The 18,786-nt window shown below is 41.4% G+C and overlaps 1 protein-coding gene across 1 annotated transcript in view; it reads right to left on the reverse strand.

The window, feature by feature from the left end:
* The window catches only part of adarb2 (adenosine deaminase RNA specific B2 (inactive)), a gene marked incomplete at both ends in the record, with an annotated part of 213,178 nt that overhangs the window by 67,765 nt on the left and 126,627 nt on the right, over positions 1 to 18,786 (reverse strand). Inside the window, 2 exons of the mRNA XM_083901602.1 lie at positions 12,009 to 12,961; positions 13,848 to 13,934. Coding sequence (XP_083757728.1) covers positions 12,009 to 12,961; positions 13,848 to 13,934 — 1,040 coding nt within the window. The remainder of the gene's footprint in view (positions 1 to 12,008; positions 12,962 to 13,847; positions 13,935 to 18,786) is intronic.

The following is an 18,786-nucleotide window of genomic DNA, read 5'->3' on the forward strand; positions in this document are numbered from 1 at the left end:
TTCTTTGGAATAGATTACAGGGGTGTTTTACTTCACGTGAGGTGATTTGACCCCGACCGACCCCATCTCAGCACCTCCCTGCTGAGGGATTTTCCCTCAAAGCTGCTGCATGCTGACGCTGTGCATTAGCTTCGACAGAATGCAGCCTCATAGGTCACATTTTGCATACATATTAGACAGGTGAGGATGATGCTAACCTTTCCATGTACAAGGTGCTCCATTCAGATGGGGCTGCATTATTGTTCATCAATTTCGCACACAAATCTGCACTCCACCATGATGCCTTCTCTTTAAATACCACATGATGATGTAAGTGGCTGCTGAAAGGGCAGACGGCAGCTTTTTTGCACACCAAGGTACAAATTAAAATGAGATACACAATATAATGCACGCAAGAATATCCCTATTGCACTCATTTACAGAAGCCAGAGATCGCGAGGAGGCTGTAATGCTCATGGTAAAATAACTCAAGTCATGAACTTCAGTCATAATGCTTAGCTTTGATTATTCAAGTTCAAGCTCATTTTCCTACATACTTCCATTTTACTCTCTTATAACAATGATATTCAGGCCACCTGGATTTATTTAGATTTTATGGCTGCAGAAATGTGCAATGATTGAGTGATTCTGCCCCTTTTTCCAAGATAATTTTCACATTCAATATCTGGCAGTTATTCAACCATTTAGGAACACGGTACTGAGAAGCTGACATCACAAACGTGCAATGCACTGGTGAATCGTGTCTGTGATTGGGTGGTCATGCGGCTACCGAAATGACTATTATATGGGCGCAAAGCTCTATTTCGCGGGGGATGTGAACCTAGCTCAACTGACATAGGGCGTAAGGTGGGATCACACCCTGGACAGATTTGCAGAATTTTCTAGATCACAAACAATCTAGGAGTTACCGTAATGAGAAGTACGCATACCCATATCTTATTGGCGACAGAAGGGTTATCGGGAGGGAGTTCTTTTCGCAAACAGCGGAGTTGCCCCTAGGTGACTACTACTTCAGTTGTAGGCGAAATACTATGTCCATTTCTGTACATCTTCTATGCCCTAAACATGCAGACTGATAAAAAATGTTATATATTTAAATTCCTGAAAGGATTTTTGGGCTCTTGGATGCTGATCTTGAAACCGCTTTCACAATCTTGCCCGTGTCCTGTGCTTGCTCCTCTGCTGTGAGAAGTAAACAGCTGACATGATACGTGTTCTGGGATGAACTAATTAGTGGTCAAAAGACGTTTGGACATTGTTCTACAGCTCTGGCTTTGTTTATAAGGAACAATTCAACATTTGTCAGTTAAGGGAATCCTAGAAAAGAGAGGCAGACAGACCAAGTATATTTGGACTAAACAAAAACTCAGGATAATAAACCTACACAGTTATCTCTGTGTGTGATCTCCATAATTATTGAATTACATAATTTGATAGGTAAGAGTTTCCTGTTCATGTTTTAAAAAAAAGAGAATCAGTTCGTATCTTCAGTCCATTTAGATGTTTCTTGACATAAAATAAATGCATACACTGCTGCTCTCTTTTTTTGCTATAATATAGCATATATATTATATATGTGTGTATATATACACAACGTGCAACTGAAAGTTCCCAGACGGCCACTGTTGTGCACAAATGGAGCGTGGCAGCGTAATGTGCCAGCAACTCATGTGAAGTAAGATTCCACTGCATTGCACGCTCAACATCTGTGACACACAAATGTTTGTGGCCACTTGCGTGAGCAAAATATCAGGTCTCTTCATCAACTTGAATGGAAAACATCATATTCTGTTTCAATCGCATTTCAATTCAAGAGTTTCTGGTCTGTCTGTATATAGGAAAAAAACTGCAATACTTATTCTTGTCATTTTCCTTATTATTTGGCTGCCTGTAACTTTCTTAACATCAGCGTAAAAAAACAACAACAAAAAAAAACGCCTACATAGTTTCCATATTCTGGATATTGAGAGAAAGACTCAAAAATGTTATTTTAAATGTGTGTTGTTTAAGTTTCAAATTTAAAATATGTGTACAACTGCAGTGTTTTTTTTCTGAATAAACCTTTTTGTTTTTCTTAATTTTAAATTGTTAATATACTATTTTAACATGCAGTAAATTGTACATTACTGCCAGATACTGAATGTTATTCAGGAAAGACGGGAAAGAAAATATCACTTACTCACAGGACATTTTCTGGCCTTTTTATGGTTAAAATAAGCAAAAGGTTTAGGTTTCAAATCATAAATATTTAGTAAATAAATACTAAACTAAACACACTCTATTCATGAGAAAACATGTATGTATTTGGCTTGAGCAATGCAATAAGCAATTCTAAAAGGATTCAGTTTAATCTTTACATTATTGATGGCTATATGTTCAAATGTCAAAATTGTTACACAGATTATCCAAAGTACACATTGTTCATACCCATTCACAGGCTGACAGCTCAGCCATCAGGAGCAACATGGGGTTCAGGACACGTCAGTAAGACGAAGAAGAAAACATCATCAATCTTTTACAATCCTCCCATTCAAACTCAACGGCGACGAATCACGACAAAACAATGTGAAAACAGAGTTTTAGTGTTGCGATTTAACAAGTTTTGCAACCAGCAGGAAATGGAGTATAATTAATAAAAAGCTGTTCGCAACACTTTCTTTTTTAAACCAAAAGTGAAAAGTAACTTAAATGATAAAGCATTTCATGATGAATGTTCTGTTGATAAAATCGCTGATTACTCGTCGAGGGGGGAAAACACATTAGCAGACAGCCATTAACGGGCCTGAAATATTTCCCTACATATATTCCAAACTGTCTGAAATAAAGACTAGACATCCCTGAGAAACGTTTTATTACTACTGGAAGAGTAGAAAGTGATAAATGCATAGCTTTTGTCAGGCAGTTTACATGACAACACCAGCTGTGTGGTGATAGTCACAGTTGACTGTGGCAGTAGCTGTCATTATGTGTGAATCTGTTGCCATCACTGTCCACATGCTGAGGCTGTAACACTATCTGCAAGGTCTCTGATGCTGTTAATCAACTGCTCTCTAATGTGATGTTCACACCTTCTCTCTCTCTCTCTCTCTCTCTCAGGCTGGGTGCTTGACCCGGTAACGGTTGTCGCTAATTTGTTGTGGCAATATTAATTAATGATCAGCCTGTCACAGCTGTTTATATTGAGACAGATTAGAAGTGGGAGAGATTAGACAAAGAAAACAATCTGCGAGCGGCTCAGCGGCGGACGGAAGGGGGGGGGGGGGTGGGGGGTCACCTTCACGTGTCTGAAATCATATTCAATTTGCTGTGGCGGATCGCAGGGAAATTACTCCACTTGACCAGCCCTGTATCTTTCTCTATCTGCGACGCTTTACTTTCAGAGATAACTAAATCAATTCACACTGAGCCGTGGACAAGTACAGGACAACATGCGGTCACATTTGCTATCGGCTGACGTGATGAAAAATGGAAATATTTTGCTGCACCTTTGCGTGAACCAAAAAAAAAAACACGCTAATATACCTTTACATTTTCATGCCTTCTCTCCTTCATTTTTCCAAATTTTCATTCAGATGTGCCATTCATCACATTTCCCCTTTTTAAATGGTCTTTAATCTGAGGTGGCAGAGCACAGAGTCCTGACCACTGACCTCTGCACTGTCCTTCCTCATGGACCTGCTGACTCACTCTGTCGCTTCCGCGGACAAGAATCTGGCTCAGGTGACTTGGCAACACCGCAGTGCGTTGTGATGGCGAGGGGGAGATTAAGTGGCCAATCAACCGCTGAGCGGTGTGGTAATCATTCCACTTGGTGAAATGGGTGTCAGGATTACTCCAGCACTTTCTCACTTCACTGTACAGGCTTTAATAGGGAGGAGGATGCTCTGGATAGGATTTAACAACAGCTATGTACTGATTAATAATAGAGACAAAAGGCTAACACTCCAATGTCATGATCTGTAGTGTAGGCTTAGGTCATGTCCAAATCCATTTTCTTAGTTTAATGGTTAAAAAAAAGGTTGCTGTGCTCTTTGCTGCATAATTCCTCATGTTGTTCATTCATCCATCCATTATCTACTGTTTTATCCTCAACCGGAGGGTCGCGCTGCGCCTATCTCAGCTGACATAGGGCGATAGGCGGGGTACACCCTGGACAGTTTGCCAGTCCATCGTAGGGCCACATATAGACAAACAATCATTCACTCACCTTCTCACACCTAAGGTCAATTTAGAGTGACCAATTCACCTAATATTGCATGTTTTTGGCTTGTGGGAGGAAGCCGGAGAACCCGGAGAAAACCCACGCACAAATGGGGAGAACATGCAAACTCCTTGCAGAAAGGCCCTTTCTACGCTAACCACTACACCAACCGTGGGCCCATTAATAACTGTGGAAAAATCACAACTTGCATCATATTTGACAACACTTAACAGAATGTGTTGAATTAGAGCCTCAGGAGAGTTGGTGATAATTTAAATGGTCTTAAGTGGATTTTAAGCAGATACTAAAGAATTCATCCATCCATAATCTACCGCTTTATCCTCCTATGGAGGGTGCTGTGCCTATCTCAGCTGATATACAGCGATAGGCAGGGTACACCCTGGACAGTAGATACTAAAGAATTATATAATATAATTCCTAATATAAAATAATATAGAATTTCAGTCTCTCTCTCACTTGCAGTGGGTTACGAAAGGCCAGATTGTCCACGTCATCGTAGTAGCTCAATTTCTGCACTTGATCATACAAGACACACAATGTCTTATTTTATTTTGAAGGAAGGATGTTACCATAACATTTTTGTGTAAAAATTTGTGCAAATTTTGTTCATGCTCAAATAAATTGCAAAAATGGTAAAATGCACTAACCACTTTTGGGTGTTTTTGTTTTAAAATATGTTTGGAATGTTAGGAAAGGTAATGTATTGTAAACTAATGCTCTACAATGTATTTGCAAGGATGTAAATTAAACTGTAAAATATTGCAGTAACGATACAAAACAGGATCATACAGTATAATTCATTAACAGAGGACAGAGGATGTTACCAACCCTGTGAAGTCCTGTGAGTCAAACCATGTTTTGTAAACTGTGGACTATATAAATAAAGATTGATTGATTGATTGATTGATTAACAGCAAAAAAAACTGACAATAGTGAAAGTAAAATGATGGCAACAAAACTCATTTGAATTTGTAATTTGACCTGCAAGTGAAAGGTGGTGATAATGGTGTTACTTGAGAGCTCAATATGTTCTCAGGTGTTACTTGGAATTAAAAGTTGGAGAACCACCGCTCTATGCAACTTTCACACAGAATTTGAAAACAATGATTTAAAATTGTATTTCTTACCAGTTGTGTGGGTTACCACCTGCATGTATGAATGTAATGCAATCAGAAAGTCCCTCAGAAAATCATAACATTATCATCCTTGACTGAACAACGACTGCAGACATGCCATTAAACAAGCCATTTTTTCCACAAGAAGAAAGCTGTTAAATATAAATGACTGTGGTCAGTCAATGTAAAGCAAGACATCTCCCTGGATCACTTTTTTCCACTTTATTTCCCTGGATAAATAAAGGTTAAATGAAGAAATTAAAAATTAAAGCCCATGCCGGAAGATAAATAGCCCTTTAATGTCAAGCAGACTATGGTGCACTGCCCTCTTCCTTTCTCCTGCGATTGTGATTGTTTAAGTCAATTCCCACAGACATCAGTATGGGAGGGATAGAGACATAATATAGCAGGTGGCCATGTGTACTTTTCCCTCTCCTCGGATTAGTCCTTAGTATGTATGTGAAAGCAGGAAGCTCAGAGAAGGATACAGCATGGTGAAGCTCAGGTGAGTTTAAATATTTCATTGGCAGGAGGGGGAAGTTCAGCTCAGCCTCGAGTCTGAACTCCTACTACTCCTCATATTCTCTCTGCTCCAGTAATGCAATATCCTCAAGAAAGAGGTCTGAAGTCCTACTTTCATTGTCTCCACCCAAGCCTGGTTCACCAAAGGGGCAAAGGAAGCGACTACGGAAAGTCCCGAGACAGTCAGAGGAATTAAAACCCCAGGGTTCCCTCATATGATTGCATTAAATGCAAATCCTAAGCTCCTATACATGTTCTCTATCTCGTGGCCCAGTGTTTAAGAGCAGACCTGGGTCTGTAAATGTTTTTTCTGTGATCAAGTCCAAGTAATTAACAGTAACTAAAACACTGAGACACTTGGGTAAGGTGGTGTTATTCCATCATTGAGGAGTCAGTTGATTGTTTGTTTTCAATAAATAGTGAAAATGTATACATCAATATTCACTGAAGTGGCTAAAGTTTGGGGGATTTTTCTTTTCTTTAAATCTACATATTATTATCCAGATTCCTGAGGAAATAACGAGACTGCACTGTTTAATGGGGGTCAGATGCAGATGAATCCATAGATATCATCACTATATATGAATATTGAATCCCCTTTCATTTTTTCGCCGTCCCTGAATCAATTTTACAAGATGGAGAAGTGCCAGTGTTTTACCCCTGACCCTGATTTAGACGTCAGCTGCTGGTTTTTCTTGAGAGTCTATATCGAAGCAAATCGACCCCGGTTAATGCATTAAAACCTCTACCACAGGGAGTTACATTCTCCTTTGTCTAAGTTTAGATTCAGAAATTATTTTCATGACGTTGGATCTGTTACAATAAAAATGTTTTCCCATCTGGAGATGTTCAACTCTGCCAGCACCAAGAGGTCACACACACAGACACTGCTTTTCATTACTGCGATCATCATCATTCCTATTAACAGAAATAACAGCAGCAAACTCAGTGAGTCAACTGGTCAGAAAAAGAACCCACACATACTGCTACATATTTTAATTCTGGCTACATCCTCTGTCATCTCTGATGTCGTCAAAGCAATGTTAGGTGTTAACGAATGAAGAATTGTCTGGATCAGTCAAAAACAGCAGGAATGTTTCCACAAGGTTCATGTGAGGAGTGGTGGTGTTGAGCATGCAGGAGGTATTACATGCTCCCACTCACAAAGTGAGAGTAAATACAGTTTCATTGTTTAATAGTCCATTTTAGTCAGGAGGCTACTTTTAGTTGTAATATTTAATTTTTAGATTTTATATTCTGGCCATGCACACATTAAAGCGGAACTAAACCGGAAGTTCCTATTATCGCTGTTTTTTTTGGTGTGTATCTGCGTCATTACCTTGTTTATGAAGCCTGACGGTTCGAAACAAACAGTTCAGCCATTGCTGAGAACGTTGTGTTTTATTGTAATGTCGGGGCTCAACGAGATCACTGAACATCCCGTAATAGTTACGTAAGCAGCGGTTCTCCTGAACAACCGATCCTCCTGCTCCGGGCACTAGTCCGGGCACATCCGGTTACGTACATTGAACCGCAGAAGAAGAATAATGTCCATTGTGGAGGTGTTTCACGAGCAACAGTGTCTTCTGACTCTGGGTCTGACTCCGGGTCAAAGGTCGTCAAAGGGACTGCGGCGGGGAGTCGTGAAGAAGCTATTTTTAAACACTGTTAAAACAATGTTTTGATAATGAGGAGCAGTGCATCCACCGTTCCAGAGGGGGGCGCTGCGCTTCTGAGAACGGATGTGCTGGATAGTACTGGCCAATCACTAGACTCTGTCTTCTGGGGGTGAAAGTTCACTCTGAAATCTCGCAGCAGAAAAACACTGTCAGAAAAGAGGATTTCTATGGGCTAGTTTACAGCAACTAGGAGGTTGACCATAAAAACAAGTTAATATATGTAAGTAGACCTCCATAACTAACATTTATGTGCATCAGGACCACTCTATGTGACCTTTAATTGTTGCATTTGAATGTTTCAAAGATGTCAGCCCCCTACCCCCATCCTGAAGGCCTAAAAATCTGCCACCAACGCCTACGACACACAATCATAAACCCTCCTGCCACCGACACCCCTCATTTACCCCTGACCTTCCCGACGAAATGTCACAAGTGACACTTGTTTGATGTAAATAACACAGCTATAATATAGTTAATGCAATGTCATGAGGTACAAACCAAATTCAGCCCACCCCCAATAAGAAGATAGAAGCTTATTAAGAGGTTCGGGGTGCTGGCATCATGTCATCATCGCAGAAGAAACTACTGTGTTTGTTCCTCAAGATGTGCAATTATTCTCATGTCCTGCTCTCTTTCGGCCACTAAATAATCCATCCCAAACTTCAACTTGCATAATTTTGAAACAAAAAAAACCCCGAAAATCCCTCATTTAGGGAAAAAATAAATCTTCATTCTTTGTTTACTGGGTTTGCGTTGGGCTGACTTGTTGCTTCTTTAGCCGTGGTGGGTCATATAATACACCTGGACAATCTACAGTCTGGCTATTATCTTTAATGAATTTGTGAATTACATATTTAGTCTTGTTGATCACTGATTTGAGATCAAACCGCCGTGGAAAAAGCACAAGGTGAGACAGACAGTACCTTGCTGCGCTGAAAGGGGCACAAGTGAGCACAACAGGTGTTTGATGCTGCTGTTCTTGGAGGGTGCAGAGCAAATACACTCTCTCTGCTCGCCATCCATCCATCCATTTTCTACTGCTTTATCCTCCGCAGGAGGGTTGTGATGGTGCTGTGCCAATCTCCGCTGACATGATGAGGGTGATAGGTGGGGTCACACCCTGGACAGTTCACAAACCATCAGCGTGGGCCTTGGAGCGGTTGTTTTGGTTTCGCTTTGTTTTATGCATCCACAGACACACATGCCCACACCAATAATTGTTTTTGCAGTAGACCTCGTCTCCTCTCACAATTTTTGTTAAAGCTTAATATACCTATATCTTCAGGAAGTAAATCCTGCTACTGGTAGAGCCAGAGGAAACAGAAAGAGAAGTCAAGCTGGTATGGAAATAGGAAGTTAGCAAACCTCCCTAATGTACTTCAGTGTAGTCAACTCCTGCCAATGCAATTTGTGTTTGGCACTAAAATGGAATATATATAGAGAGAGAGCTGAGACATGTATCACATCGTACCCACAAACACATGCCAGGTCATGTGATTGTTTGTAAGGGCAGGTTTACATATTGTATAAGCGCTTCTGTCCTTTCTTGATGAAAATAAAATGCCTCTTGAGCCTGGCAGACAGCACGGCTGACTTTCAAGAAATTCCACAAGCGAGTGCTTTCTGGAACTAAATGGGTGCAGCAAATCCTCTTAAAATCCTCTTAGAAACCGTGGCAGCGGGGAGAAAAAGAAAAAGTTTCTCTTCAGGCAAACATGTGCAGGTTTGTTGGGTTGATGTTGCACTCTGGGGAAGGACACAGTCGCCAGTTTATTTCTTTAGGCTGGCAAAAAAAGATATTAATATGACACGTTCCCTACAGAATGCCACAGAAACATAAGATGGTGACAGAGGGTTTCAAGGAAGGATAAGAACAGCTTAATGCGTTGCTTCACACATTGCGTTGTGGTGTATTAGGACAGAACAGGGAACATTTTAAGTTTCACTTTCAGTTTGCCAGCACATCAATAACCTGAAGGAAGTGTTTTATGAGACTTTGGGGACCTGAGGCAAAAAAAAAAAAAAGACCTGTGGGTAAGCCTGGGCGAACCAGGCCAAAATCTGCCAGCGACTTTGCAGATACGTTGTGAGGAATGGTGAGGACACAGTTTTGACCAAGAATAGAAACTCTAAAAAAAAGGGAAACAAACAAATCAAAAAACACATTTTTTTTTCCCCTGGCATGCGAAAAGCGGGCTTAACGCAGTGACAAGAGAGAAGCAACATCTTGCAAGTTTTGTATACATCCAACATGTAAGAGAAAAACTTAATTCGGCCTTCTTTAAATTAGCAAGCACAAACCTAACAACTTGATTGACAACAGGCCAGCTGCCACATGCAAACCACAAAGGCCTCTGTGTAACCCTGGCACCCATAATTTGTCTACAGAGTGTTCCTCATTATATCTTTCTTGAACCTGACCTAACTGGGGCAGAGGACTGATAACTCAACTATGCAGTCCTCCTCAACGTCGACTCCAAGTATCAGCAGAGGAAAGTGGCAGACTTCTAGACCTGACATCTCTCTCCTCTCCCCCTTTTCTCCAAAACCTTAGCTATCCTTAACTCTGGGATTCACTGAGAGAAATGACAGAGGATGCTCAACTGTTAACATCTCGTTGTTCATGTTTGGCACTGTCTCAGTTTACCCTCCTCCGATCTGAGCTGTCTTCAATAAAGCTTTTCAACAGAACTCATTACTGACTCCAGAGATTCCATCCTTGGTCGTCTCACGTGATAATCAAATCTCTGCAACGCACACATGGTGACCACTGAACAGCAGCAGCTGTCTTTCAATTTCCATTTTAAGCAAATTGCTCCATGGAGTTCTATCAGGCTAAAGTCAGGCTCGACGCTATTACCCAATAGCCATCACTCCTAGAAAAGTACATTTGTCGACAAGTGTTCTGGGGGATCTGCATCAACCAGAGATGTTTTAACCAGGATTTGTTTTGTTGCATCTGTCTGTACCAAGCATCTAATACCTCAGATCTGCTGAGAAGCTGCTCCAGCCTCACTGAACTGATTAACACATGCAACACATGAAGAAAATACAGACAAATTCACCAATGTATTCAGGAACTTCGTATGGAAGACTGGAAGTTGAAAGCTTAGGTTCAGAGAGAGCAATGTTGAGAGCGATTCTTTGAAAAGTTGGCCGCAGTATCAAAAGACAGTGTCTGCCGTTACACCATCACCACCAGTGTTTACATATTACATTTACTACAGAAGGAAATTGCAGATATCATTACTGAAGGCTGAGCTGATTTTTTTTGTTCTTAAATTTCTGTAAAATTGCCTGAAACTTGATATGAACAATGTCAGAGAGGTCAGGAATAAGAATCAAGTGAGTTGTTTTTGTCACCGTTTAAATATTTTTTGGAAATTCATATTTTACAGAGGGAAATTATGGATCTCATTATTGCACGTTTACCTAAATTCAGTAAAAATTGCTTTTAAGTTGATGTGGGAGAGGTCAAGAAGAAGAATCCATTCATCCAAGTTTTTTTTGTCACATATTAAGGATTTGTTTCAATTAAATTTTGCACAGAAAGACTATGGATAAGAATAGACCTTTCATTTCACAAATGTTGTGCGTGTGAACATGATGAGCATTTCTTTGGGGTCCCTTCTTAGATTTGGGCCACAAGCAAATGCTTGCTTTGTATATGGAATAAAAAGAAGCAGGCAACTAACATCAGTGTGACTATCTACTCACAACAGTTCTACATTGGATGGAATTCTGTGGCTGAAATGAGGTTTTAAAATGGCTGTCAACAAGTGCCAGTCAATCCAGCCACTGTGTCTTTAGGCTTTCCAATTTCCTCAAGTTTCTCAAAAATTAGTTTCCCCGCTCTGATTGCTATTTACATATTCGGGTAAATGAGCATGGGATTGGGTGGTTTGTTTGTCAGTGCGCTCTTTGCTTTTTCTATCTCCTTTGGGCAACAGATCGAATTAATGTTTGTAGGCACAGTGATGCCACACATTTGCAAAATTACAAAACTCTGACAATTACAGCTCTGCAAACACACATGACTGGGAAATAAATGCACATCTGGCTTGTGATGCATATTTCTTTTATGTTAGAAGCACATGCACAATAATTAGCCCCATTTATAAACTTTTTCATTCAAAAAAGTCTCACAGAGAGATACTGTCCCCTGACTTTGCAGAAAACAACTGTGCCAACACAAATCTGCAGTATTTAGTTTCATTATATTTACTTTATTTTGACAAAGTAAATGTCACTTTGCTTCCACATCGTTTTTTAACAGCACTGCCACTATCTCTCCCTCCATCCCCACTCAGTTTATCTCCTATCGCCTTTCCTTCTTAATTACTTGTTGGAGGGTGTTTGGCTTTTCACTGCATGCCTGCTGGTTTGGTCATTACAGGCCCCTGTAGGAAATGAAGTGGCTGCCAAAGAAGCTTAGCACAAGACAGGCACTCTCAATGCGTCTGTACTCACCTGAGGTAAATGAGGACAACTCTTCCTGCTGGCTTTAAGGCTGGTCCTCCCCTCAGGGGCCGTCCTGATGTTGAAGAGGGCCTGAAGAGCACACTGGGCCGCCTGAGTCTTGGCCAGCTTCTTGCTGCGGCCACAGCCCTCAAATATCCGGCCGTCCACACGCACCGCCATCACAAACCTATGCAGCCGCCGGCCTTCAGCTCGCTCTGAAAGGCAGGCGTAACGCAGGCCTGGCCGCAGCTCATTCAGCATTGCTACGGGGCTCTTGGGGGCCTCGGGCTCTGGAACAATCCCACCAAGTCTCTGCTGTGCCTGCACCATCAGGTCCAAGGTGTGGCGGAGCAACCGTCCATGTCGCAGTAACTCGCTTGACAGTAGATCGCTTTCAGCTGCTGAATTGCAGAGTGAGAGACCGTCAGAGCACGGCGAAGACTCAAATTCCTTGAAGAGCGTTTCAGGGAAGTCTGCCTGGTCTGAGGTGAAGTCAGCTGAGGGGTTCGAGATGTTTCCCATGGCAAGATGGGCCTGAGGAGCGTTGGGGAACTGGATGAAGGACTTGAGGGCCAACTCGGCAGCCCTCATCTTAGCTTTCTTTTTCGTGGGCCCTGTGCCCTCGAACGTCAGCCCATTCAACTCCACAGCAATGGAGAAGACAGGAGCATGGACCGGGCCTGTCTGAGACACCATGCGGTACTGGAGCCCCGGTCTCAGCTCATTCAGCTGCACCAAAGCATTCTTTGGAGCCTCAGACCAGGAAAGTTTCTTGTATATCAGGCGGAGGTGACACAAGTGTCCGTTGTTCTCCTCCTCCAGTGGCCGTTTCCTCTTTAGCCCAGAACCACCACCTCTGGTAGAGTCAGAGCGGAAAAGTGACTGGCACTCTGCAGATCCTATGGTGCGGTCCTCCAAGTTACCAAAGTTACGGTTTTCCTTCACCTCTGCGCTGCTGGTACCTGCAACAAGAACGGCAAAAGAAAATCACTGTGAAAAAAATGACAAAAAGTATTGATATGACACTCACATTTATCCTGCCTGAATAAAATGAATCAAGGAAAATCTCTCCAGGCAGATTGAGCCACCTGACACACAGTGAAACGGTAATGAACAAATCCACAATCCTGATTCAAGCCCACTTCATACCACATGGCTCTATTATATTTAAGTCTTTTAAAATACAAATACAAATCCCTTAAAAATGGCGATGTTATCCGCCAAATGATCCTGTAATCTGCCTCCAAATTGGTTCAGAATCTGTGCCGTAAGTGGGAAACATCATCCCCATTGCCAACAGTAAAGCAGCAATCCTATTTGTAATGGGGGTGGGGATTGTGTGGGGTGGGAGAGGAGGGGAAAGAATATCTGTAGCCTGCTTTATTTCACACTATTATTCTCTGTGAGAGCAGATTCTGAACAGCTGTGACATGCTCTTCAAAAGTAGTTACAGGGGAAGTGGTGAAGTACTGCATTTCTGATGGAATAAAATAGGCTGCTCACATCTTGCCATGACAATGTTGATGGTAAAAAAGGAGTCTGTCATCAAGTTATTGCATTCACTGGTGAGCTGAAGTATAGACTGCAGCTCTAGGTGCTGTGTGTGGCATGTTAGTACACATCCATTTCTAATTTATCACAAACACTCAAATTTAACATTTAATAGCTCACTTTTATAAGATAATACAGATTTTAGCACGCAAGCTGACACCCGTGCATAATTAAATAGCCCATTTCCCTAATAATGAATTATGTGGGTGACAGAAAGATCATTTCCAAATTAGGCCTGCCTGTGAGGGAATTAGCACAGCACGCTGACAGAGAGAAGGAAAAGAGGCAGCCGCTTACTTAAACTGTCCTCGTCCTCTGTGCCGCTGGTCCCAGGGCTTATGTACTTGAAGGGAGCGATCAATGCTGACAGCATACTGACTTTCTCTGCAGGAGAGACAAGAGACACACAAGAGTCAACAAGAGGGCAGCGGCGTAGATGTCGTGGTTGTTTTATTGATCAAAGCCGCGGATCAGCATCAGCCCAACACAAGGACACAGATGGCACATAAGTGAGCAGGAGTATGCACACAGGGCTGCTTCACTGTCCTACAAAGTATACAAGGAAGCAAAACACACACGCAGACACACACACACACATAGTGGGGTCTAAAAGTCTGATAAAACTACACTATACAGTTCAAGTGAATTGGGATACGGTGTCAAAATTTTAAACCTCACCAAGTTTGCATTTTCAAAATCTAAAAGAAAATAAAACAATAAAAACGATGATGATGATTATATCTAACCCCTGCCCTGAAGAGAATATTTACTTGAATTTATTTTCAATTGTGTTTAGTATTTCAGTTAAAGGGGAAGTAAGTAGTTTATAGTGCCATCTAGAGGAGAGGCTGAAATTTACAACAAAGACCTGCTGCTCTGCTCACCCCCTCCCTTCCCTGAGCGCTACGGTATCCGCAGCTGGTCAAATGTCGTCCTCGTCGTCTTTCTCCGTGTCAGCAGATGAGGTTCGTGAGGTGAGGGAGAGGGCGAGCTACCGCGGCCGTAGCAGACGAAGTGGAGAGAGAGGAGGCGGGACTTCAGCTACAAGTAAAGAGACGCTTGTTTTGTTCTCTTGCGTTTGTCCTTACAGGCTCCGGTAGAAACATGGTGTCTCGCTGCTAACAGTGGCTATGCAACCGCGGTCCGCGGTCATGTTATTTAACATGACTTTTTGAAACACTACGAAAATGAAACAAAAACTATTATACAGCGACTAGACAATGCAGGAGCACATAATATGTATAAAAAGTGGATTTTGGGTTATATAAACCCATAAATACTACATATTGTACCATTAAATTTCCAATATGAACTTCATAATAACATAAGTAACATAAGGCTTTTGGATCACACGATATTTGTTCTAAATGTGTATTTTTGTACTAATGATTACGCTTGCCTAATTTAAAGCATCAGTCTGTAAGTTGCGTCTGAAACATTCCTGGGAAAAGGAAACACATTAGTAGTAGTAGGGGTTTGGAAAAAGTTGCAAAAGGATATTGATGCAACCAATACATCCCATTTTCCTCCTTTCTGTTTTCTCATCAAAGCTCTACCCTCAAAACACACAGAACCCACACTGTCTGAAGCCGATTGGAGGGGGGAGCACTGGGAGTGCAGCTTCATTGACACTGACCACATCATGTCTGAATCGTCACCTGCAGATTTTTTCATGTGTCAAGGCAGCTTTCTGGATGCTATCAGGACATGAACAGGATTTCACCAAATAATAGTGTTTTAGAAACCAAAAAATGTACAATAGTTTTAATTGTGCCAATATAATTACAATATACATATATAATATATTATATAATAATATAATATGCAATATACTTTACAATTTTTTGCCTCTCCATCTACTGTAGAAAAATGAAAAAAATATTTTGGTCCTGCTTAAAAACAAAGGACAACACTTCAGAGTGAGCATGGACCTCTGTGCTGCATTTTCCTTGATGTAAATAGATTTTCATTTGACATGACAAAAAAAAAAATCATCACACGGATAAACGTTTCACTCCATCAAACAGACAAAGCTTGACAAGTGACATCGAACTTGTGTTTGTCATTTAATTACAACAGTTAAAAACACGACCAGATGTTCTGTTATTCACTAAATTTCTTTGCCTGTTATCCTCTGTACACATCCACTACATCTGTGGTGGAAAACTTTCCCGTCTTTATCAGCGCTAACTTGTCAACAGCAGCTCTCGCCTGTTCGTCCCTGGGGCCTGCTGCTGTCCAGGTGTGCGTGTTGTTTACAGTCTGAAACCCTATTAGGGCCATCGCTTGATCTGGTGCTCTCCATGCCGTGCCGAGCGGAATTGACAGACCAGTCAGCCTCCTTAATTACAGCCCCTCTCTTTCCCCAACATCAGCTGATGATCAATAAAAGAGAGGAGGTAAACGGAGGTGGACAAGAAGCAGGGGAAGGTGATGAAGTAGGGAAAAGCGAGAGCAGGAGCAGAGAATAAGTTGATGTAGGTGTGTGGAATGTAAGAGGGTGAGGCTGAGGTCAAGACCGTGTACAACCTCCATGCCTCCCTCCTGCACAAGCATTTAGGCCTGAAGCAGCAACATTTTCACGCAGCTAAATGCTGTATAAACACTCTGCCCCATTACAGTGCAATTAACATGTTCTGATAACACAGCACAGGGGTTGTGAATGGGCACGGCCCCCAGTGATCTCTCTCCCTCTACTTCTCAGCATCTTAGAAGCACTAGAGGGCCTCAGTGAGTTACTGTGACACACATGGACTCGCTGTAAACACTATAACTGTAGCTGTGCTAGACCTCACGGGCCAACATCACAATATAAGCATATGCATTCTGACCTAATTATGGACCGGAGCCCAACACAAGCAGTCATTTCGTCCTAAACAACTCCCTCGGGCCAACAGGGTCATTACCCAGGCCATTTTCAAATCAGTCCATATTGTTTGAAAAGCCTGGTTACAGTAAAAAAGTATCTTTGTCTGGTGTGTTTGCAAAATTACAGTGTCTGCTGGCTTGTACGTTATATTCTAGCTTTTTCTTGCAATTGTTAACAAAATGCTTTGTAGATTGACGGACAAATTAATGTCCAGAGTGAGTATAAAATTACACAGTGAGGTCAGCTATTAACTCACAGGAGCTGAACCCTTCACACTGGGGCCTGAAATGCATGTATTGTATATTTGATAATCCTATTTTGCCAAAGGGTCTGAACCACCCACTCGTCAGCATCCGCCAAGGCAAAAAGACCCACTGGGCAATGAGATACCAGGATTGAGTGTCAGGGGATGCACAGAGTGCAACGTGAACATGCCATGAGTTTTAAAAGCAACAGCTACAACATTAATAAATGTTTTCACCTTGGAGAATAAAATGAAACAAACACATTGACAGATTGCAACTAAAAATAACAAAAGCCAGCAGGTTGGCTTCACCATTTTTAAACATTTTGGTTATATGAGCAGCGATGATTTATTGTTTTAGGTTTGGTTAGTACAGAGCATAAGCCTAAATGTGTTAAAGCAGAACTATGCTGGAGTCTATGGGGAGATTGGGGGCCGTCTCCAATCCCCCTACCCCTAATCAAACCTCCCATTGAAAAAGCTGTTTTTATGTAGCTGAACAACTTCATGTTGATGAACAGCTGTTTTGATGTCTTCCAGTCAGGATTTAGACCACACCACAGCACTGAGATGGCTCTTGTCAAGGTCTTAAATTACACTATTATACGACAATGGTAGAATCTCAGTCTTAGTATTACTCGATCTCAGTGATGCATTCGACACAGTCAATCATAAGATATTGCTAGACCAACTGGGGAAAACTGGGTAGGACATTCTTTTTTTAAATTATTATTATAATTATTATTATAACTATTCATAATATTTCTGGGTAGGACTTTCTGGCACAGAATTAAAATTGTTTGAATCCTACAGGGGACAGGGACTTCTTTGTTTCTATAGGTAATTACACATCTGAGTATGCAAAAATTACATATGGAGTTCCCCAAGGCCCCATTCTGGGGCCTCTTCTGTTAAACATCTATATGCTCCCACTGGCTAAGATCATGAAAAGCAACAAAATATGTTACCATAGCTACGCAGACGACACACACATTTACATAACAATATCACCAGGAGACTATAGCCCAATACAAGCACTGAGTAGATGCATTGAGCAAATCAATGAATGGATGAAGCCGAATTTTCCCCAATTCAATAACGAAAAAACTGAAATTATAATTTTTGGAGCCAAGGAGGAACAATTTAAAGTTAATACCCAGCTTCAAATGGTCAGGCTAAAAACCACAAACCAAGCCAGCAACTTAGGTGTTATCACAGACAGACCTGAACTTCAACAGTCGCATTAAAACAGTTACAAAGTCAACTTACTTCCACCTAAAGAATATCTCAAGGATTAAAGGACTTATGTCTCAGAAGAATCTGGAAAAACTTGTCCATGCATTTATCGTCAGCAGGCTGTACTAGTCTCACAGTGTCCTTACAGGTCTCCCCAAAAAAATCTATCAGAAAGCTGTAGTTCATTCAGAATGCTGCTGCTAGAGTCCTCACTAAGACCAAAAAAGTAGATCTTATCACTCTAGTTCTGAAGACCTTACACTGGCTTCCTATGTATCAAAGTATTGACTTCAAAATACTACTGTTGGTCTACAAAGTGCTGAATGGTTTAGGGTCAAAGTTGTCTCCAGCAGTGGTCAACACCACTGATACAGACAAAGGCGATGGCAAGAAGTCCTCCACAACAGAGACTTGGCTGTCTTCCTCGTTTAGCTATGTTGTCATGCTATAATGTTCATGCAGTGCTATTGGCTACTCTTCATGTCAATCATTTTAACCAGATTTTACATATATATGCTGAAGCTACTAGCTATTTCATAAAGACTCAAAAGTGAGGTGCAGCAGGCCTTTACGTAGATTGTATTTGTCGCAATGTGTCACTGGAATAAAACATGGATGAAAAGTAATTCTTCTTAGAGCCATGAATGTCTGATTGACTGACACAAAACAATGACATAAAGAGAAAACAAATCCTCTGCTCTATACCTCAGTGTTTGCTGGGGTTTTGGACTCACTAAAAGCCTGAATAACCGCTTGCATTGTGTATTCAGGGTATTCAGATGATTCAGCTCACAGTCAAACAGTCAATAGAGCTTTTCTCTCAAGAGCTCTCCAGGTCTGCATAATTTCAAAAAAAACAATTCTTCTCACTTTCAATGGACCATAGT

The sequence above is a fragment of the Microchirus variegatus genome (assembly GCF_963457635.1).
Source record: "Microchirus variegatus genome assembly, chromosome: 15".
NCBI classification, from domain to species: domain Eukaryota; kingdom Metazoa; phylum Chordata; class Actinopteri; order Pleuronectiformes; family Soleidae; genus Microchirus; species Microchirus variegatus.